Here is a 24,773-nt window from a genome sequence, read left to right on the forward strand (position 1 = left end):
ACTTCAGATTTGTTTGCTTTGCTAATACAATACAAAGGAGAAAATTAATTATGGACCAGCCCACAAATTTTTCTTTTTTTATAATTTTACTTGTTTCCCTCCTTTTCATTGCCATACTAACTATTTTCTACAATGTTTAAGGCAATTTATGCCTTATTCCCTGAAAAAAGTTAACAAAATTAATTCTACACACATAATAAGGATTATGCATCATGACCAAAGGAGATTTATTTTGAGAATGCAAGGCAAGTTCAACATTTAAAAATCAATAAGTCCAATTTGCTATATCAAAAAAATAAAGAAGGAAAAAATAAATGATCATCTACTTCTTGCACAATATATTTGACAAAACATCCTATCCATTCATGAAATAAAAATAAATGCTCAGGAAACTGAGAATATAAAGGAATTTCATTAAAAAATGATAACAGGTATCTATGAAAACCTAGAGCTGACATCATACTTAATCTTGAAAATATTAAATATATTACCCCACAGGAAAAAAAACAAGGCTAGGATGTTTGCTCTTACCACATCTATTTGACACCGTAATGGAGGTCCCACTCTGGGCAATAAGGTAAGAAAAATAAATAAAAAACTTATTTGAAACAAAGGAATACAATCACGTCTATTTGAAAGTGACATGATTGTTTCTGTAAGAAAAGAATCTGTGAAAGTTATTAGAACTAATAATTTATTACACCAGAGTCATAATATGTAAAGCCAACATTCATAATCAAATTGTATTCTGCATCCTAGCAATCAACAATTGGAAGCTTAAATAAAAGTATAATTTACAATAAACCAAAAAACATGCAATATTTAGACATTAATTAAACAAACATTCAAGATTGGCATGATAGAAGTTGCAAAATACTGATGAAAAAATCAATGATAAATGTATGGGGAGATATATCCTGCTTATGAAATGGAATGCACGATATTTTTAAGAGGTGAAACTCATCTAGAGATTGAACAAAATTTTGAACAAATCCCAGCAGAAGAAATAAATAACTGATGCTAAAACTTAACTGAACGGCAAAGAAACTAGAATATCTCAAACAATTTGCAAAAAAAAAAAAGTTGGAAGACTTAAAGACATACACATTATCTTTCTTATTTATTATTATTGGGTAAAACACAGAAGCTAACTATTAAAAACATAACAAATAATTACCAAAGGTAAAATAGTCACAGAAGTAGAAATATAATCCAAGACTTCAAAAGGGATTGAGAAAATTGATATATTATTGACTGAGTGTTCAGTTTCATACATTAATCTTGCCATACCTAAGAACATAATACTTGTGAGGGTCACAGAAAATAATGTATTTTATTGTCTGTATCAAAGTCTGAAGTTCTTTATTCTGTATGTGCGTTTCCATTATGAATTACTAATACACACCAACAAATAAGGACAAAAATGAAAATTTTTACCAACTTCTGCTGTCTGAAATTGATTAAACATGCAGTCTAGATGTAATGATAGCTACTAGAGATTGGAATGTGGTAGTTGGAAGCAAAGAGAAAGGAACAGTAGTTGGAAAATATATCCTTGGTGATAGAAACTATTTGGCAGATTGTATGATAAAATTTTCTGAGACCAGCAACTTATTTATTCATTGCAAATAACATTTGTTTCACAACATAAACGGTGACTACACGTGTAGATATTGACTGATGGAAAATACAGGAATCAAATAAAATTCATCTGTGGAAAGAGACAAAGAAGAAGCTTAATATCATAAATCAAAACCAGGTTGGAGGCCGACTTTGGGACAGATCATCAATTGCTCTTAGGTGGGATCAAGTGAAAGCTGAAGAAAATTAGAACAATCCACGAAAGCCAAAGTATGACCTTGAGTATATCCCACCTGAATTGAGGGACTACCTTAAGAACAGATTTGACTAACTGAACGCTAAAGACCAAGACCAGGCAAGATTTGGAATGACATCAAGGACATTATACTTGAGGAAAACAAAAGGTCATTAAAAAGATGAGAAAGAAAGAAAAGACCAAAATGGATGTTAAGAGAGACTGAAAGTTACTCTTGAAGGTCAGGTAGCTAAAGCAGATGGAAGAAATGATGAAGTACAAGACATGAACAAAAGATTTCAAAGGGCAACTCAAGAGGACAAAGTAAAGTATTAAAATGAAATGTGCAAAGACTTGGAGTTCAAAAACCAAAAAGGAAGATCATGCTCTGCATTTCTCAAGCTTAAAAAAAATCAAGCATCAAGTTGCAATTTTGAAGGTTTCTATGAGCAAAATATTGAACTACACAGAAAGCATCAAAAAAAGGAAAAAATACAGAGTCACTGTCCTAAAAAGAATCTATCAGCATTCAAACATTTCAAGAGGTAGCACATGATCAAGAATAGATGGTATTGAAGGAAGAAGTCAAAGTTGCACTAAAGACACTGGCCAAAAACAAGGCTCCAGGAATTGAAGAAATACCGGTTGAAATGTTTCAACAAAGTAATGTCACTTTTTTATGCCAAGAATATTGGAAGAAAGCTGCCTAGCCAACTGACGGGAAGAGATCCATATTTTTGCACGTTTCAAAGAAAGGTGATCCAACAGAATGCAGAAATTATCAAACAATATCATTAATATCACACACAAGCAAAATTTTGCTGAAGAGCATTCAAAAACTGTTGCAGCATATACAACAGCGAACTGACAGAAATTCAAGTTGGATTCACAAGAGGACATGGAAGGCGGGATATCATTGCTGATGTTACATGGATCTTGGCTGAAAACAGAGAATACTAGAAAGATGTTCACATGTGTTTTATTGACTGTGTAAAGTCATTTGACTGTGTGGATCACAACAAACTATGGATAACACTGAGAAGAAAGAGGGTTCCAGAGCATTTACTTGCGCTTATTTGGAACCTGTACATAGACCAAGAGACAACTGTTCAAACACAGCAAGGGAATAGTGCCAGGAGTAAAGTCAAGAAAATTGTGCTTTAGGGTAAGTAACGAGGATTTGAGTCACTTACTGATGAAGATCAAAGACCGTAGCCTTCTGTTTGGGTTGAACATGTTAAAAAGCAAAGATGTCACTTTAAGGACTAAGGTGAGCCTTACTCAAGCCATGGTATTTCCAACTGTGTATGAAAGCTGGAAAATGAATAAGGAAGACCAAAGAAGAATTGGTACCTTTGAAATATGGTTTTGGTGAAGAATATTGAGTACGCCATGGTCTACCAGAAGAATGAACAAGTCCGTCTTGGAAGAAGTACAGTCAGAATGTTCATTAGGAACAAAGATGGTGAGACTGGGCCCTACATACTTTGGACATGATGTCAGGAGGGATCAGACCCTGGAGAAGGACATCATGTTTGGTAAAGTAGAGGGTCAGTGGAAAAGAGGAAGACCCTCAAACAGATGGGTTCACACAGTGGCTGCAACAATGGGCTTACGCATAACGAGGATTGTAAAGATGGCACAGGACTGGGCAGTGTTTCGTTCTGTGGTCGCTATGAGTTGGAACCGACTCGACAGCACCTAACAACAACAATACCTTTACATGTATATATCTAGGGATGTTTTCATGTATAAAGACAAATAATTCTCGTTGTGATCAATTATATATCTATCCAGTTCTTGTCAAGTATGTTGGCTTATGAGTTTTCATAAGATAATATTTTGAAGTAGAAGAATCAAAATGAATCCACATATTATTTTAGGAATATTAAAAAGACAAAAGTTTTAAGAAGAGTACAGTAATCACCCATGTACCTAACACCTAAAGGTTTAATATTTTATTAATTTTTGTTTCTTCTATCAATTTATCCATGAATCTGTCTAATATGTGTATGTGCATATGTGTGTAAAATTTGTGGGAGGGGAGTATATATTCAATACTCTAAATTGGAAGGTTTGGATTTGTATTATTCATACTGGCTTTATATACTAAAAATGTACCACATGATACTACATCAAAACTGTTGGTGATGTTGATGTCTCTATCCTGAATAGGTTTCTTGATAGACCTCGAAGGACAAACACAATCTATCTAACAGTGCTGAATGAATTCATTCTGTTGGGAATCACACACCACCCTGAGCTGCAAGCTCCAGTGTTTGGGCTGTTCCTTACCATCTACATGATCTCCATGGTCGGCAACTTGGGCATCCTCATCCTCACCAAGATAAATTCTAGTCTACAAATGCCCATGCACTATTTTTACAGACACCTAGCTATCACTGATCTTGACTGTTCAACAGCTGTGGAACCAAAATGTTAGTAACTTTTGTTGCGGATGAAAATACAATCTCCCATTTTTTTTCTGCTCCACAGCTAGTTCTCTATATCATGTTCATAATTATTGAAGTTTTCATTGCATCAGCAATGTCCTATGATCAGTATGTGGCCATCTGTAACCCTCTGCTCTATATAGTCATCATGTCATGAAGTCCAAATTGGGTCCTGGTGGCAATCTCCTACCTCAGCTGCACATTTGTTTCTCTTCTGATCAACATAAAAAATTTTAATTTATCTGTCTGTGGCTACAATGTCACTAGTCATTTCTATTGTGATGGTCTGCTTTTGTTGTCTTTGTTCTGCTTGAACACACATGAAATCAAATTGATCATTCTCATCTTAGCAGCTTTTGATTTGATTTCATCCCACCTGATAGTTCTTCTTTCTTATTTACTCATTATTGTAGCCATTCTCAGGAACTAGTCAGGTGAAGGCAGGCACAAGTCCAGTCATTCCTTTGACACTGATAAAGTGGCTTCCATATTTTACACCCTGGTTATCCCCCTAGTGAATCCCTTGGACTATAGTTTGGGGGTTAAAGAGGTGAAATATGCAGTACATAGGAATTTGGGCCAATTATGCAATATATTTCCTCAAAGTTCACTATACCATATCATTCATACAAATTACATTATGGGCTTTAAACTTTTTTTCTGTATGCCTCCAAAGAAGATAGCAAGCACAAAAGCACTGATAAGTTCAATATGTGTTTCTATATTGCCTGCTACCAGTCACTCTACTAAGAGCTGTAAATAGATTAGTAAATAAAACAGTAAAAAATATTATCTTTCTCCAGCAGGAAAGACGCATTAAAGCGTAATAATTAAGAAATTATATAGGATATTAGAAGGTGTTAGGTAGTGACAGATTAAAAAAGAAAAGAAGAGTAAATATGCTGATTGGGATATGGAAACAGTAGTACGTACAGGAAGAATTCCAATTATCTGGTATTTTCCTCACCCAGTGGGAATAAAAAAATTATAAAAAAGTATGTGCGTGTGTGTGAGTATGTGTGTGCATTTCCCTGTGTGTGTGCATATGAGTGTATGTGTGCGTGTGTGTACGTGTGTGTGCAAGTCCATATACCTTCTGTTTCCTGCTCCTTCTCTGCCCTGTGGTGGCTAATTCTGACTGGAAGAAGGCTCAGTGCAGTGAAATGATTTGAAGTACTCAGTATCTGAATTTGCTCTAACGTTCACTTTCTGAACCTGGAAATGCCTGTCTTCGTCATCAGTGCTTTTACTTTCATACATGGGCCCTTAGAGACTGTTTACTTTGTTATTTACTATTATTATTATATTGTAACAGTAATAGAAACAGTAAAAAAAATAAAGTTATTATATTCAACAGGACCAGCTCTGTATCTGGTTTTGTCTAAATCAGACCATTTTGTCTGTATTAGTGGATATGCCAGTTAAGATAAATATATTGAGGTCAGTCATGGAAGTTTCCAGGTTTTTTCTTTCTTTCTCTACTGGAATGATATTACTTATTAATTGCACACTTTTATCTCATAGGTCCTTTTCCTTATCTCTCTATAAAACAGTATTTACTCTTTAGAAGTGATTTTCTAATTGTTTATATGTCCTTGCATAAGAGATTTATTGTATGATAGATTGTTTGCCTTGTACTTTATTTAGCTAAATTTTCTCAAAATTGGGTAATATGAGTGTGCACTATACTTTGACTAGGATCTATTGCTTGAATTTTGATTATTCTACTTGGAGAAAGAAAAGGAGTTCATCCCATAGTTTGGACTATGCTGTGATTCTGGTGAACGAGGTGCAATATATGTCATTTTATATATTTACCATGATTTCTGGACTTAGATTTTCTATTTTCCCTCCTAATTTTCCATGCATATTTTCTTATTTTTAGTCTTTTCAAAAAATTAGCAATGATAAAAAATAAAGTAATTTTTTATGTACACTAAGGTTGTCTATAAAGAAGAAATGCAATCTGAGTTTTAGAGTAGGACCATACAAGGAGGGGTATGATATAGTTCCATGTATATAGAGACTAGAAAACACATAAGAAAAAAAAAAAAAGATTGATAAAGACAATAACAAATGGAAATTTAAGTTTAAAGTACTCTCCATTCCCAGTTAGGTCCATTGACTTGATTGGGATATCGTATTAAGTGTTTAGGGAAAAGGAATTAGCCTATTCTACACAAACCCTTCCACAAAACTGAAGAGGAGCATATATTCCCATTTTCAACACGAGAATAGTTTTACACTGATATCAAACACAGACAAAGAAATTAAAAGAAAACAACAGGAACATATGTGAAAAATCTAAATAAAAATTTAAGAAACTGAGCCTGGCAATATGTAAAGACAATAGTCCACCAAATTTGGTGTACTCCAGGAATTCATGAATAGTTTTATATTAAAAAATCAATTAATGACATACACCATAGTAAGAAATTAGGAATGACAAACAATGCCATATAAATGTAGAGAAACATTTTAAAAGTCCCAATAATTGTGATAAAACTTTGAGCAAACTAGTATTAAGATGGAACTTCCTCCAAGTGATAGAGGGCACCCATGAACAACCTACAGTTACCATCACACTGATATGAAAGACTGCATACGTTCTCAGTAAGACCAGGAACAGAACAAGTAAATCTACTCTTACAAAATCTACTTGACATTTTAGTGGATATTCTAGCCAACACAATGAGGCAATAAATAAATAAATGGAATGTATCCAGACTGGAAAGGCAGAAGGGAAACTTTTTTTTTTAATGTTAGTTGACCTGATTTTTATTTAATAAATCTAATAGAAAATATGATAAAACTATAGAATTAAAAAGTTAACAGTGTTTATTTGTAAATTTACTTTCAGCTTGTTTATTTAAAAAGAGAAAAAAAGAAGCCTGTTTGTATTTTAAGTGGGCTTGCGTTGACTGTATAGGTACATTTGGAAATTTTAAAGCTTCTACTCATTACAAGACACTTGTATAAAAACAAGTTATCTTCTGGGAGACAATATTTTCAAACAACATATCTCATAAATGACATGTGGTCATAATACATATAAAAATATATATAGAGGTCTCAAAACTCAAAACAAAAAAGAAAAGAAAAGAAACAGTCCACAAGTATGGTCAAAACAAACAAACAAACAAAAAACCCCCAAAATTACGTTTCCAGTGAACATATTCAGCTGGCAAATAAGCACATAAAAATGCTCAGCATCATTATTACTGAATTTCAAGTTAAAACATTAATGATATAACTCTGTACATCTATTAGAATACCAGGTATTTGGTAACTATGTGGAAGAACCAGAGCCTTCATAAAATGCTGAGTGGAAAATTAAAAAGGTGTAAATACTTAAAAAAATAATTTGTTTTAAGCATCAGGGTCCTAAAAAGCTGAACACAACTTAAACATAAAATTTAGCCAATTTGCTCTTATTTATGCAAGAGAAATGACAGCATTTTTCCTTATAAATCTATGTATACAAGTTTCCATAACAACTTTATTTGTAATATTAAAAAAAAAAAAATCAACCCCAATGTTTGTTTACTTCAGAATAAATCAATAAACTGTAGTATATCTAAGCAAGTGAATATTACTCAATAATAAAAACTACTAAATTATTGGTACATGCAAATATATGGATGAAAACAATAAACTGATAGATTGGACTTTGTTAAAATTAAAACAACCCACACTTAGACATTTATACCAGAGAAATGAAAACTTATGTTCATACAATAACCCTTACACAAATGTTCATAGAGACATTATTTACGATGGCTAGAAACTGGTAACAAGCCACAATGTCCTTTTATTCATGAATGGTTAATCAAACTGTAGTAAACCCATACGTAAAAAAATACTCAGCAGTAAAAAGGAACAGGTTATTGATGCACACAACAGTGTGAATGGATCTCAATAGAATTCTGTGAAGTGAAAAAAGTTTATCTGACAAGGTTGTTGTTGTTGTAGCTGTCTTTGAGTGACTCCAACTCATGATGACATTATGCAAACCAGAAAAAAACATTGCCTGGCCTTGTGCTATCCTCTCAATCATTAGTGTGTTTGAGTCCATTGCTGCAGCAACTGTGTTAATCCACCTCATAGAGGGCTTTCTTTATTCTCATTGGCCTTCTATTTTATCAAATATGTTGTTCTCCTCCAGCAACTAGTCTCTCCTGATGACTTGCCCAAAGCATGAAATTTGAACAGTGTTCTGTCGGAGACAACAAAAGATCTCTCATTATATTTTTTGGTTTGTCAAGCCTTAACAGAATACAAAAATTGAAATATTACAAAGCATCTTCTTTATGGACCATAAGGCCATAAAAGTAGAAATCAATAACAGGAAAGGCAGAGAAAAGAAATCAAACACTTGGAAACTGAACAACACCATGCTCAAAAATGAATGGTTTATACAAGAAATTAAGGATGGAATAAAGAAATCCACAGAATTCAAAGAAAACAAAACATTTCCTATCAAAACCTTTGGGACACAGCTAAAACAGCTCTCAGAGGTCAATTTATGGCAATAAATGCACACATCCAAAAAGAAGAAAGGGCCAAAATCAAAGAATTATCCCTACAACTTGAACAAATAGAAAGAGAGCAACAAAAGAAACCCTCAGAAACCAGAAGAAAGCAAATAATAAAAATGAGAACAAAATTAAATAAAATAGAGAAGAGAAAACAATTGAGAGTTAACAAGACTAAAAGCTGATTTTTTGAAAAATTTAACAAAATTGATAAACCACTGGCCAAACTGACAAAAGAAAAACAGGAGCAGAAACAAATAACCTGACTAAGAAATTAGATGGCTGATATCACAACAGACCCAAATGAAATTAAAAGAATCATATCAGATACTAAGAAAAATTGTACTCTAACAAATTTGAAAACCAAGAAGAAATGGATGAATTTCTAGAAACACACTACCTACTTAAGTAACACAAACAGAGGTAGAACAACTGAATAAAACCATGACAAAAGAAGAGATTGAAAGGTAATTAAAAAAAAAAACTCACAACAAAAAAAAGGCTTGGCCCTAATGGCTTCACTGGAGAGTTTTACCAAAGTTTCAGTGAAGAGTTAACACCACTACAGCTAGCATAGAAGTGGATGGAATACTCCCAAACTCATTCTATGAAGCCAGCATATCCCTGATACGAAAACCAGGTAAAGACGCCACAGAAAAAGAAAATTACAGACCTGTATCCGTCATGAACTTAGATGCAAAAATCCTTAACAAAATTCTACCCAAAAGAATTTAACGACATATCAAAAAACAAAAAAAAACTTCATCTTGATGAAGTGGGATTCATACCAGAATTGCAGGGATGGTTTTACATTAGAAAAACAATCAATGTAATCCATCACATAAATAAAACAAAAGACAAAAACTACATGATCTTCTCAATTGAAGCAGAAAAGGCATTTAACAAAGTCCAACACCCATTCATGTTAAAAACTCTCAGCAAAATTAGAAAGGGAATTCCTCAACTTAACAAAGGGGATTTATACAAAGCCAACAGTCAACATTATCCTAAATAGAGTCTGAAAGCGTTCCCCTTGATACTGGGAACCAGACAAGCATGTCCTTTATCACCACTCTTATTCAACGTTGTGCTGGAGGACTTAGCCAGAGCAATTAGGCTAGATAAAGAAATAAAGAACATCCAAATTAGCAATGAAGAAGTCAAAGTATCTCTCTTTGCTGATGACATGATCTTATACACAGAAAACCCTAAACAGTCCTTAAGAAAAATAGTGAAACTAATAGAAGAGTTCAGCAGAGTATCAGGATACAAAATAAACATACAAAAATCAGTTGGATTCCTCTACACCAACCAAAAGAACATCAAAGAGGAAATCACCAAATCAATACCATTTACGGTAACCCCCAAGAAGATAAAATACTTAGCAAAAAAATCTAACCAGAGCCATAAAACACTTATACTAAGAAAACTACAAGACACTACTGCAAGAAACCAAAAGAGACCTACATAAGTGGAAAAACACACTTTGCTAGTGGATAGGAAGACACAACATTGTAAAATTGTCTATTCTACCAAAAGTGATCTATAGATACAGTGCAATTCTGATCCAAATCCCAATGACATTTTTTAAAGAGATGGAGAAACAAATCACCAACTTCATATGGAAGGGAAAGAGGTCCTAGATAAATAAGGCATTACTGAAAAAGAAGAACAAAGTGGGAGGCCTTACTTTACCTGATTTTAGAAGCTATTATACGGCTACAGTAGTCAAAACAGCCTGGTACTGGTACCAGGACCAATGGAACAGAATGGAGAATGCAGACATAAATCCATCCACATAAGAGCAGTTGATATTTGATAAAGAACCCAAAACCGTTAAATGGGGGAAAAGACAGTATTTTTAACAAATGGTGCTGGCATAACTGGATATGCATCTGCAAAAAATGAAACAAGACCCATAGCTCACACCATGCACAAAAACTAACTCAAAATGGGTCAAAGACCTAAATATAAAATCTAAAACTATAAAGATCATGGAAGAAAAAATAGGGACAATGCTAGAAACCTTAATACATGGCATAAACAGTATACAAAACATTACTAACAATGCAGAAGAAAAACCAGTTAACTGGGAGCTCCTAAAAATCAAACACCTGTGCTCACCCAAAGATTTCACCAAAAGAGTAAATGATTGCCTACAGACTGGGAAAACATTTTTAGCTATGACATTTCCAATCAGCATCTGATCTCTAAAATCTACATGACACTGCTAAAACTCAACTACAAATAGACAAATAACCCGATTAAAAACTGGGAAAAGGATATGAATGGGCAATTCACTAAAGAAGATATTCAGGCAGCTAACAGATACTTGAGGAAATGCTCTCCAACTTTAGCCTTAGACAAATGCAAATACAAATTACAATGAGATACCATCTCACCCAAACAAGGCTGGCATTAATCCAAAAAATACAAAATAATAAATGCTGGAGAGGCTGTGGAGAGACTGGGACACTTATACACTGCTGGTGGGAATGAAAATGGTACAACCACTTTGGAAATCGATTTGGCGCTTCCTTAAAAAGCTAGAAATAGAACTACCATACGATCCAGCAATTCCACTCCTTGGAAGATATCCTAGAGAAATAAGAACCTTTACACAAACAGATACATGTACACCCATGTTCATTGCAACACTGCTTACAATAGCAAAAACATGGAAGCAACCAAGGTGCCCATTAACAGATGAATGGATAAATAAATTATGGTATATTCACACAATGGAATACTACACATCAATAAAGAACAGTGAGCAATCTGTGAAACATCTCATAGCATGGAGGAACCTGGAAGGCATTATGCTGAGTGAAATTAATTGCAAAAGGACAAATATGGTATGAGATCACTGTTATAAATATTCATATAGTCTGAACACAGAGGAAAATATTCTTCGATTGTTACGAGTGTGAGGAGCGAGGAAGGGGAAGTGGTATTCATTAATCAGATAGTAGACAAGAACTATTTTAGGTGAAGGGAAAAAAAAAAAAAGGGAAAAACAACACAAAATACAGGGGAGGTCATCACAACTGGACTAAATGAAAAGCAAAGAAGTTTCCTGAATAAACCGAATGCTCTGAAGGCCAGAGTAGCAGGGACGGGGCCTGGAGACCATGGTTTCAGGGGACATCTTGGTCAGCTGCAATAATAAAATCTTTTAAGAAAACATTCTGCATCCCACTTTGGTGAGTGGAGTTTGGGGTCTTAAATGCTAGCAAGTGGCCGTATAATATGCATCAATTGGCCTGAACCCACCTGAAGCAAAGGAAAATGAAGATCACCAAAGACACAAGGTAATTATGAGCCCAAGAGACATAAAGGGCCACATAAATCAGAGGCTCCATCAACCTGAGACCAGAAGAACTAAATGGTGCCCAGCTACAACTGATGACTGCCCTGACAGGGACATCAGCAGGGAATCCCTGATGGAGCAGGAGAGCAGTGGGATGCAGGCCTTAAATTCTCATAAAAAGACCAGACTTAATGGTCTGACTGAGACTAGAAGGACCTCAGAGGTCATGGTCTCCAGACCTTCTGTTAGCCCAAGACTGGAGCCGTTCCCAAAGCCAACTCTTCAGACAAGGATTGATCTGGACTAGAAGATAGAAAATAATACTGGTGAGGAGTGAGCTTCTTGGCTCAAACAGATACATGAGATTATGTGGTCAGCTCCTGTCTGGAAGGCAGATGAGAAGGCAGAGGGGGACAGAAGCTGGCTGAATGGACTTGGGGAATGCAGGACGGAGAGAAAGAGTGTGTTGTTTCATCAGTGGGAGAGCAACTAGGAGTATATAGCAAGGTGTATATAATTTTTTGCCTGAGAGACTGGTTTCATTTGTAAACTTTCAGTTAAGCCACAATAAAATTAAAATAAATAACCACCATTTTTGCTCTTTTAGGTACTGTCGCTTCAATTCCAACTTACAGTTACCTATACAATAGAGTAAAAATCTCCCATATGGTTGTCTATGTTGTAATCTTTGTGAGTGTTGATGGCCAGTTCTTTTCATCCCAGAATGGCTTGGGGACTCAAACTGCCAACTTTTCAGTTAGCAGAGAGTGTTTTGAACATTGCACCAACAGGGCTCCTTCCATTAAAGAAAAGACATGTGAAAAATAAATATATATATATATATACACACACATACCATTACATAGGCAAATAGGAAAAAAATCACAAATGGATACATTGGAAATATTTACAGTGGCAAATAGCAGCAAAATATTTTATAGCACAATAAATATATAATCATGGTAAAATATTACACATTACAAGGATATATTTATATAGTAGAGCTTGTGTCAAGAAGAGGAGAATATTTATAAAGGTGAGAAAGATGTTTTGGAATGAGGATTGGACAGAATGGAAAAACATACAATATTGAAATATAATAAAGGAAAATAAAATAAACAAGCAAAAAACCTAAACAGATGATGTGATCGAGTGTGAAATGAGAAGCAAGGGTAACATTTCTGTTCCTGAGGTCAACAAGAAAGCAAAACAAAATAAAAACAGAAACAAAAACTGGAACAATAGCAATAACGGCAACAACAGCAACAGCAAGCAAGGAAGTGATACCTCATATACGCGCAATGCATTATTTTTATTCCACTTAAGTTTTTAAATAATGTAATAAGTAAGTGTTTAATCACTGCTTCATTTTGTCAACCATTTGAAGATACCACTATAAAACTGGGAAATATTGATATTTCTTGTTTACAGATACAGCACTTTAATCCAGACCCCTGAGTGATAAAAATGGAAACTTCACAAAGAGTAAAACGCAGAATATATGAAAGCGGTAAATACAGACGAGTATACACACTATATGAAGAAAAACTCATTCACAGGCAAATGCAAATGGTCCTGGACGATTGACAGACAACCCCCAGATATTTTGTTAAGCTTTCAAATGCTTCGGGGACAGTCATCAAATTGCTTGGCATCTCCTCAGGGAGAATCTCCAAGGGTGAAAAAAATCTTTAAATTGTTCTCATCATGCCATGTTAAGAAACACATTGAGAAGTCAATACAGAGGCTTCATTACAGGCAAAAATATAGACAATTTCCATATTTGATCAATATCCAGAAGGTTTCAGTGACACTTGCATGGTCCCACCTTTATTCAATGGCAAAGTCATTGCAAAATATCAGGATTTCAGACTCAGTTCTGTGTGCATTCTACTTTTCAGTAGTGCCTGAGACTAGGATCTCTCCCCCTTTTTTCTTCATATTGTTTTTTTCAAATATTCTCACTTTGTTTCAGAAGCTAAATGCTCACAAGCATCTTTGAAACATCACTGTATAACTAAATAATTTTTTTTTCTTTTTATAATTAGGTAAATAAAAAATAAAATGAAACAAAACAAAAACCAAACCAGTTGTCTTGGTGTTAGTTCTGACTCCACGCATGTCAGAGAACTGTGTTCCGTAGGGTGTTCAATGGCTGTGACCTTTCAGAATTAGATTTTCTTTCTTCCAAGGTGCCTCTGAGTGGGCTTGACCCACCAACCTTTCAGGTAGTAGCTGAGTGCTTCGTTGTTTGCACCACCCTGCTGGCCTAATTATGTGAATAATAGAGCTGAAATATGCAAGTAAAGGAAGGATATACAGTATTAAAAAATACTGTAGCAGAATTACACAGCTGCAGATATTCAGTCTCCAACATTAATGTCTTTTAAAATCCTTAGTTATGTAGCGACTCTAGGCACTCTTATGTCCCTCTCAGATATGATTGAATGTTTAATGCATATTAAAATAACTGTATAAATGTGCATTTTTACTAATCTCTTGATGAGGAAGCAAATACATTTCCACCTCACACATCATGTTCTTCATACCAAGTTCTTCAATATCCAGTGGAATCTGGCAGAAAGAAGATATAAGTTTTTTCAGAGAGTATGGCTTTGTATAACGAGAAGCAGATACTCAACAAAAATAATAACCTATGAACAATAATCTGGTGCTCTCCAGAGAACTCCAAAACTGATGAGAAGTCCTTTTATCTTCCCTGACCTCATAGGAAAATCAGTATGTATCAAAGTGAGTACTTATTTTCTTCCAGCTTTCATTATTGCAAATAAACAAGATTTATATCACATTCATTGAAGAGAGTTGATTTCCTAATTGTAATATCTACTGATACCCAATTCAGTATTTTCAGACATAGGCAATGTGTGTATATAGGGACAAGGCAGGGTATCAGAAGGCCACAGCATCATACGCAATGTCTTATATGAGATAATGTATTTCCCCTAGAGCCATTTTATAATTTGATATGATATGATTGTATTTTTCTGTTTGTTTGATTATTCCTGGCTCAGTGAATGCTGGTACTGCTATTTTCATTGTCTGTAGTATCATGTCAAACCACTAATTCTTTTACATTATACTGCCATTCTCATTATGAGCTGTATAGTAGTACATAGAAGTACCTCAGGTCCTTAATGTACGGAAGGATATAAAAGAAAATCCAAGAATCCGTGTATATCTCATCAGTGTAATTTGTCTCTATTCTCTTGAGTAATACAGAGATTTTTACTGATTTTCCTTTAAACTATAGGATCTCTTTATCCAAACAGAATTTTTAAATGAAACTTCATTATATCAAACCAATGACAGTGACCTCACTTTCTCCCAATTTGCTCAAATTTCATCTCACTGTTTTAGGTATTTTCATGAGAAAATAAATCTGATTTGTTACAGACAACTTAATTAACATGCCCCTAGGGATGGACATATTTTAAGTGAACTTAAATTAAAGATATATTAACGTGTTTTAAGAAAATTAGTAGATAGATAATCTAAAAGACTGACACGCTGATGGTCCAATTTTTGTCATGGAGTCAAAGATGGGGCAGGAAGGGCTGGGGTCAGTTAAATGAATAACACGCTACTCAACATAGTCATCATCATATCCCTGTCATATAAAGTAAGTCACACGAGAAGAATTTACATATACATGTGTAAAGAAAATTTCTTTTATGTAACTTACTGTCATCATAATTGAAAAGTTTGGATTCATATTATTCATAGTGGCTTTGATTACTTAAAATCTACCAGATGATACTACATAAAAGCTATTGACAATGCTGATGTCTCTATCCAGAACAGGTCTTTTGGTAGACCAAGATGGACAAACACAATCTAACAGTGCTGAATGAATTCATTCTGATGGGAATCACAGACCGCCCTGAGCTGCAGGCTCCATTGTTCGGGCTGTTCCTCATCATCTACATGATCTCAGTGGTGGGCAACTTGGGCATCATCATCCTCACTAAGATGGACTCCAGGGTACAAACTCCCATGTACTTTTTTCTCAGACACCTGGCTATCACTGATCTTGGTTATTCAACAGCCGTGGGACCCAAAATGTTGGTAAATTTTGTTGTGGATGAAACCATAATCTCTTATTATTTTTGTGCTACACAGCTAGCTTTTTTTATTTTGTTCATAAATGGTGAAATTTTTATTCTGTCAGTAATGTCTTATGACCGCTATGTGGCCATCTGTAACCCTCTGCTCTACACAGTTATCATGTCACAAAGGACATGTTGGGTGCTGATGGCAATCGTCTACCTCCACAGCACATTTGTTTCTCTTCTGGTCACCATAAAAATTTTTAATTTATCCTTCTGTGGCCACAATGTCATCAGGCATTTCTACTGTGACATTCTCCCCTTGTTATCTTTGCTCTGCTCAGACACACATGAGATCAAATTGGTTATTTTCATCTTATCTGTTTTTGATCTGATATCATCCCTCCTAATAGTTCTTGTTTCTTACATACTCATAATTGTATCCATTCTCAGACTGAACTCAGCTGAGGGCAGGCACAAGGCCTTCTCCACCTGTGGATCCCACCTGACTGTGGTGGTAGTGTTCTATGGGACTTTAATCTTTATGTATGTGCAGCCCAAGTCCAGCCATTCCTTTGACGGTGATAAAGTGGCTTCCATATTTTACACCCTGGTGGTCCCCATGTTGAATCCCTTGATCTATGGTTTGAGGAATAATGATGTGAAACATGCCTTACATAGGACTTTGGGACAATTATGCAATATATTTTCTCAAAGTTCACTATAACGTATCATTCATACAAATTACATTATGGGCTTTAAACTTTTTTCTGTCTGCCTCCAGAGGGGATAGCAAGCACAAAAGCACAGATAACATATATTTCTATATTGCCTTCTATCACTCACTCTACTAAGGCTGTAAGAAGATTAATAAATGAAACTGTCCAAGGTGTTGCCTTCCTTGAGCAGGAGTGATGCATTATAAGCATAATAATTAAGAAATTTTATAGTATATTAGAACGTGTAGGAGGTAATAGATTTAAAAAGAATTAAAGATGAAGAGTGAATAAGCTGATTGGGATAGGGAAAGAGTAGTAGATACAAGAAGGGTTTGAAGTTTCAGGTATTTTCTTCATGCAGTAGAAAAAAAATGTGCAGAAAGTGTGTGTGTGTCCGTGCAAGTGTGTCTGTATGCATGCACATGGCCTGTTTGCACACGCGTGTGCATACCTTCTGTTTTAGTGATCATACCATGCCCTGGTGTGTCTAATTCTAACTGCAAGAAAGCTCAGTGCTGTAGGATGATGCGAAGTACTCAGTCATCTGAATTTGCTCAAATGTCTGCCCTCTAAACCTTGAAATCCCTCTTTCATCATCAGTGTTTCATCATCAGTGCCTTTACTTTCATATTTGAGTACTCAGAGTCTGTTTACTTTGTTAGTATTATTATTATATTGTAATAGTAATAGAACAGTAACAAAATACAGTTAGTGTATTCAATAAGATCAGCTCAGTATCTGGGTTTATTTGAATCAACTCATTTTGTCTCTGTCAGTGGATACACCAGTTAAGATAAATTCATTGACCTCAACCATAGGTGTTCCCAGATGTTTACATTTTTTCCCCTACTGGATTGATGTTGCTTCCTAATTGCTGATTTTGTCTCACAGACTCTTTTTGTCTACAAAAAATCTACTATGCTCTACATAGGGCATGGAAAAAAATGTGCAGTATCTTTTGTACAGCCGTGTATAACATATGGTTCCTATAAACTACATCGTGAACTTCAAGCCTTGTCTGTGTGCCTCCATATCATTCATATAAATTACATTATGGGCTTTCAACTTTATTCTGAGTGCCTCCAGATGGGACAGCCAGCACAAAAGCAAAGCTAAGTTCAACGTATATTTCTATGTCACTTTACTAAGAGCTCTAAATAGATAATACATGAAACAATAAGAAATGCTGCCTTTCTTGAGCAAAGAGATGAATTATAAGCATAATAGCTAAGAAATTTTATAGTATGTTAGAATGTGCTGGGGGTGATAGATTTTAAGAAAATGAAAAGTGAGTATGCTGAGTGAGATAGGGAAACCAGTAGATACAGGTAGAGTTCCAACCACCTGGTGTTTTCCTAGCCCAGTAGGAAAAAAAAAAAAAATTGTAGAAAGTGTGTATGTGTGTGTGTGTGTGTGCCAGCACATCTGTTTTGAGCTCATTCTCTGCCCTGGGGTGGGTAATTCTGATTGGAAGAAGGCTTAGTGGGGTGCGATGATTTGAAGTACTCAGTCATCTGAATTTGCTTAAATGTCCACTTTCTAAACCTTGAAATCCCTCTCTCTCTTTTTTTATCAATGCCTTTACTTTCATATATGAGCCCTTAGAGTCTGTTTACTTTGTTATTATTTTTATTATTATTTTATTGTAATAGGAATATAAACAATTACAAAATAAAGTTATTATATTCAACAGGAGCTGCTCGGTATCCATTTTATCCAAATCAGTCATTTCTGTCTGTATCAGTGTATATACAAGTTAAGATAAAGTTATTGAGGTCAGCCACAGAAGTTTCCAGGTTTTTACGTTTTTTTTCTCTACCACATTGATATTGGTTCCTAATTTCATGTTTTTGTCACATAGATTGTTATCCTTCTCTCTCTAGAAAACAATAATTATTTTTGGATAGAATACATTTTCTAATTGTTTATGAATCCTTCCTTATATAAGAGTTCTAATAAAATTGTAGTAAATCCATACATGAAACAATACTCAGCAATAAAAAAGAACACATTATTGATTCACACAAAAGTGTGAATGGGCCTCAGTAGAATGATCTGAGGTGAAAAAAGCCCATCACAAAAGATTGTTGCTAGCTGCCACCGAGTAGACTCCAACACATGGCAACCTCATGGAAAACAAAACAAAATGTTGCCTAGCCCTATGCTATCCTCACGATCATTGGTATGTTTGAGTCCATTTCTGCGGCAACTATGTCAGTCCATCTCATGGAGGGCTTCCCTCATTCTCATTGGCCATTTTTGTCACCAAATATGATGTTCTCTTCCAGCAACTGATGTTTCTGGATAACATGTTCAAAGCAAGAAAGTGGACAATGTTCTCTGGAGACAACAAAATATCTACCATTAAAGAATTTTTTTGGGGGGGGTGCCTTTGAGTCAATTGCAACACATTGCAACCTATAAGACAGAGAAGAACTACCCTATAGCGTTGTCTAGCCTGTAATCTTTATGGGTGCAGATGGCCAGGTCTTTTTTGCTCATAATGGCTTGATGGTTCACACTGCCAACATTTCAGTTAACGATGGGTGTTTGTACCTTGCACGAAAAGAGTGCCTTCCATTAAAGAAAAGACAAGTGAAATATATACGTAGATATAAACCTTAACCAAACTTGTTGCCAACCAGTTGATGCTGACTCATAGTGACCCTATAGGAGAGAGTAGAACTGCCCTATAGAGTTTCCAAGGAGCACCTGGTGGATTTGAACTCCCGACCTTTTGGTTAGCAGCCATAGCACTTAACCACTACGCCACCAGGGTTTCCATATATGTATAGAGAGAGAGAGAAAGAGAAATATAATAAAGGAAAATAAAACAAACAAGCAAAAAACCTAAACTGACAGGTGATGTCAATTGAATATAAAATGAGAAGCAAGGGTAACATTTCTGTTCCTGAGGTCAACAAGAAAGCAAAACAAAACAAAGAAACAAAAAAACCCTGAACAATAGCAGTAGCAGCAACAATAACAACAGCAAACAGGGAAGTGATACTCACATATGCACAATGCATTATTTTATTCTATCTAAGTATTTTAAATAATGTAATAAAAAAGCATACAAGCACTTCATTTTGTCATCCATTTGAAGAGACCACTGTAGAAATGGGAAATATTGATAGCCCTGACTTATAGATACAATATTTTATTCCAAATCCCTGTGTGGTTAAAATGGTACATTAGCAAAAAGTAAAATGTAAGGATGTATGAAATAGATAAATACAAATATGCATAAACACTATAGGAAAAAAAACTTGCTCACTGGTGAAAACAAGTCATCCTGGACATTTAACAGACAACTCCCAGGTATTTTGTTAAGCTTTCAAATGCTTTAGGGACAATCAACAAATTGCTTGGCATATCCTAAGGGAATATCGCCAAGGATGAAAAACAATCCATAAATGTTTCTCACTATGCCATGTTAAGCAACACATGTGGGAGTCAAGACAGAGGCTTCATTGCAGGTAAGAAGATAAGACAGTTTCCAAGTTTTACCAATAACCAGAATGTTTCAGTGACATTTGCAGGATCCCACCCTTATTCAATGGCAACCAAAACCAAAGCCACCGAATTGATACAGACTTATAGTGACCCTGTAGGACAGAGTAGAGCTGTCTCATAGGGTTTCCAAGGAGCACTTCGTGGATTTGAACAGCTGACCTTTTAGCAGCCATAGCTTTTACCTACTATGCCACCAGGCTTTCCATTCAATGGCCAAGTCATTGCAAAATTATAGGATTTCTGATTCAGTTCTGTGTGCATTCTACTCTTCAATAGTTCTTGAAACTAGGGTCTCTCCCTCCTCTTTTTCTTCATATTATTTTTTCAAATATTCTCAATTTGTTTCGGAGGTTATATGCTTATAAGCATCTTTGAAACATTATTATTATGTGGCTAAATAATATTTTCACTTTATATAAATAATTAAATGAATAAAACACAACAGACAAGGAAACCAGTTGGAATCAGTTCTGGCACATACCGGCCCATGTGTGTCAGAGAACTGGGCCCCACAGAGTTGTCAATGGCCACGACCTTTCAGAACTAGATCTTTCTTTCTTCCAAGGCATCTCTGAGTGAACCCTGTTTTCTTCTGTTGTTGGTGGAGTTTCTGTGATCAGTACTGACTCCATGGCACCTAACAACAACAGCTATTAAGATTACTGGGGATCATTAAATATTGTAATGAATCACAGATTATTTTAAATAACTGCAATAATATTTAACTTGCATATCAACCTGTTCAGTTAGTATTCTCTCTCTCTCTTTCTCAATCTGTCTGTCATTTTCAGGAGCCCCTTCAAGGAAAACCGATTTAAGTGGATTTGACAAATTTATTTTCTTTGGAATAGATAGGTATCACTGAGTTGTGTGGTGTTCCTTTTGGTGTGTATGATTACTATAGTGGGAAGCTCTTGGATGTTTACATTAACCAGAACCATACCTAATCTATCGCATATTTTCAACTGATTCTTTCACATCTTAGTCTGTGTGAATGCCACAACCTACAATTCCATGGTGTTCAACCTTTGCAACTGCATGTGGTACTTCTGCCTCTCTCCATAGTATCATCTGGGAATGTTTTTCCCAGGCATGTAATGAAGCACTCAATAAATAAATGCATCACTCAAATGTTAGCTTAAGAAAGAGGTTTTAATTTATTTTAAAAAAAGAAGGGGGGGAAAAAAAAAAAAGAAAAAGTCCAGTAGTGGGGCCTGATGGCTCTCATCAATTCAGTAGCTCAGCAAAATCAAAGTTAATATATTTACCAATTCCTTGACCTTAAATTAAATTCCCCCAGAATTGAAGCACACACGTCAACAAAGTTCAGGAAGCAGAAGACAATGGGGAATAAATTTTATCCTCACTGCCCTCCTTTTTTAAGGAAGTAACATCAATCCTATATTTATTTTTTTTAAAAGGTGGCTGAGCTTCTCAAGGCAGGAGCTCACAAATCCTGTGGACCTGCCCCTTTGTCCAGTCACTGGCCTAAAGCGTTCACTGACTTGCAGTGCCCTTCATCCTGCCTAGACCTGTGTGGGCCAATTCAATACCACATGCCCTTATTAGCATAAAAAGCAGGGCATATTCCTGAAGCCAGATTTCAACTGCAGGAGCCAAAGGGGAGCTGCAGATTTGTGATATTTGACACCATTCTGCCTCTTAAGCAGGGACCTCATCCACCCACACAAGGGGTCTGAGGGCTGGCTGCTCCACCCACTCCATCTAGCCACCCATGACAGGCATATGAAAACAAGTGGTGCCTCCTAGTCCCTCCAGCCAACAGCACTGAATTCCCAAGAACAGGCTGCAATACCCCTGCCCCCCCCCGCCACTGCCCACATTGACATATGCCTATACCTACACCTACGTCTTTTTCTATATCTATACCTACATCTACATTTACATCTATATCTATATCAGTTCTCAACTTCTTCCTTAGTGATATTTTGGGCTAGAAATTTTATCATCATGTGGAGTTACCCTGTATATAGTAGAATGTTTAGTAACATCCCAGGTTTCCATTAGATACCAGTAGTACTCATCTCCTACTTGTGACATCCAAAGTGTCCCAGGCATTGATAAATGTTCTTTCAGGAGCAGATATTCCCCAAATGATACCTAGTTAGCTTTCTCTTTCTCTCCCTATTCTCTCCCTTTCTGTCTCCCTGTGCCTCTGTCTTTACGTACCTGTGCTTTATTTGTGGGAGGTGGGTTTGCTTTCAAATATCTACATTGGAAAGTTTGTATTTACCTTATTCATTTAGCATATTGCCTTTGTACACTAAAAATCTACCAGATGATACCACATAAAGCCTAATGACTATGCTGATGTCTCTCCAGAATAGGTTTCCTGATAGACCTAGATGGGCAAACACAATCTAACAGTGCTGAATGAATTCATTCTGACGGGAACCACAGACCGCCCTGAGCTGCAGGTGCCATTGTTCGGGCTGTTCCTCATCATCTACATGATCTCAGTGGTGGGTAACTTGGGCATCATCATCCTCACTAAGATGGACTCAGAGCTACAAACTCCCATGTACTTTTTTCTCAGACACCTGGCTATCACTGATCTTGGTTATTCAACAGCCGTGGGACCCAAAATGCTAGTAGATTTTGTTGTGGATGAAAATAAAATCTCCTATTATTTTTGTGCTATACAGCTAGCTTTCTTTCTCATGTGCATCATTAGTGAATTTTTCATTCTGTCAACAATGTCTTATGATCGCTATGTGGCCATCTGTCACCCTCTGCTCTACACAGTCATCATGTCACAAAGGGTGCGTTGGGTGCTGGTGGCAATTCCCTATCTGTACAGCACATTTGTTTCTCTTCTGGTCACCATAAAGATTTTTAATTTATCCTTCTGTGGCTACAATATCATCAGTCTTTTCTACTGTGACTGTCTCCCCTTAGTATCTTTGCTCTGCTCAAACACACATGAAATTGAATTGATCATTCTCATCACAGCATCTATTGATTTGATTTCATCCCTTCTAATAGTTCTTGTTTCTTATCTGCTTCTTTTTGTAGCCATTCTGAGGATAAACTCAGCTGAGGGCAGGCACAAGGCCTTCTCCACTTGTGGATCCCACCTGACTGTGGTGGTAGTGTTCTATGGGACTTTAATCTTTATGTATGTGCAGCCCAAGTCCAGTCATTCCTTTGACGGTGATAAAGTGGCTTCCATATTTTACGTCCTGGTTATTCCCATGTTGAATCCCTTGATTTATAGTTTGAGGAACAAAGATGTGAAATATGCCCTATGTAACACATGGAAAATATATGCAATATCTTTTCTACAGTTTGACACATCATATGGTTCATATAAATTAAGTCATGGGCTTCAAGTCTCGTCTGTATGCCTCCATAAGTTACAATGAGCACAGATACATCCCACATGTATTGATAAATTTCCTTCTATGTGTCCGTCACTCTTCTAAATGCATTGATGAAGAAAAGAGTAAACAAAAGACTAAAAATGTTTTCCTTCCTTGAAGGGAAGAAGTGGACCACAAACAATAATTAGGTAAATTTTATAGTACAGAAGAATGTGTTGGGGTCCTGTTGGCACAGTGGTTAAAGCGTTTGGCTGCTAACTGAAAGGTCACCAGTTCGAACCCACCAGCCCTTCTATGGGAGAAAGCTGTGGCAGTTGGCTTCCACAAGGATTTACAGCCTTGAAAACCTTATGGGGCAATTCTAGGGTTTTTTTTTTTTTAGGAGTCAGAATCTACTGGACAGCAGTGATTTTTTTTTTTTTTCTTTAAAGAATGTGTTATATATTTGGCTATAAACAAAAGCCTTTGTCATTGAGTAGATTCTGAGTCATAGCAACCTTATAGGACAGGGTAGAGCTGTTGCATAGGGTTTCCAAGGAACAGCTGGTGGATTTGAACTGCTGACCTTTTGGTCAACAGCCAAGCTCTTAACCAGTACACCACCAGGGCTCCAGGAGAATGTGTTGGGAACTACGAAATCAGGCAAAGAGGTTAGGTATGCTGAGTGGGAGTGGAAAAAAGTACCAGGTACAAAAGAGGAATTACAATGATTCTGGTAATATTTTCCCTATTAGAATAAACTTTGCAGAGCCAGTTCTTGCGTTTTTGTATCTGTGGTTGTGTAAGCCCTTGCCTTTTCATAGTTCCTGAGGGGGTACTGGATTCAGGCCAGGGTGTGAGGAATCTCAGTACAGTGTGATAATTTGAAGTACTTAATTATTTGAATTTGCTCAAATGTCCCCATTCCAGACCTTGGGTAAGTTCCTATTCTTTTCCTATTAAGGCCTTTACTTTCACACGCCAATCTGTCAGCATACCTTGCAATTTAGCAATCCACAGGTTCAGCTCTGCAT

The 24,773-nt window shown here is 36.0% G+C and overlaps 2 protein-coding genes across 2 annotated transcripts; both read left to right on the forward strand.

Moving 5' to 3' along the window:
* The first annotated feature begins 15,954 nt into the window (after nucleotides 1-15,954).
* On the forward strand, nucleotides 15,955-17,391 carry LOC126080295 (olfactory receptor 8K3-like). The gene is made up of 2 exons (XM_049891546.1): nucleotides 15,955-16,874; nucleotides 17,340-17,391. Exons 1-2 carry the CDS (start codon nucleotides 15,955-15,957, stop codon nucleotides 17,389-17,391), a joined length of 972 nt encoding a protein of 323 aa, XP_049747503.1.
* A 5,391-nt stretch (nucleotides 17,392-22,782) lies between these two features.
* LOC126080296 (olfactory receptor 8K3-like) lies at nucleotides 22,783-23,802 on the forward strand. The gene has a single exon (XM_049891547.1). The coding sequence runs from the start codon at nucleotides 22,783-22,785 to the stop codon at nucleotides 23,800-23,802; it is 1,020 nt and encodes a 339-aa protein (XP_049747504.1).
* Nucleotides 23,803-24,773: the final 971 nt, after the last annotated feature.

This window comes from Elephas maximus, chromosome 7 (assembly GCF_024166365.1).
Source record: "Elephas maximus indicus isolate mEleMax1 chromosome 7, mEleMax1 primary haplotype, whole genome shotgun sequence".
Lineage (NCBI taxonomy): Eukaryota > Metazoa > Chordata > Mammalia > Proboscidea > Elephantidae > Elephas > Elephas maximus.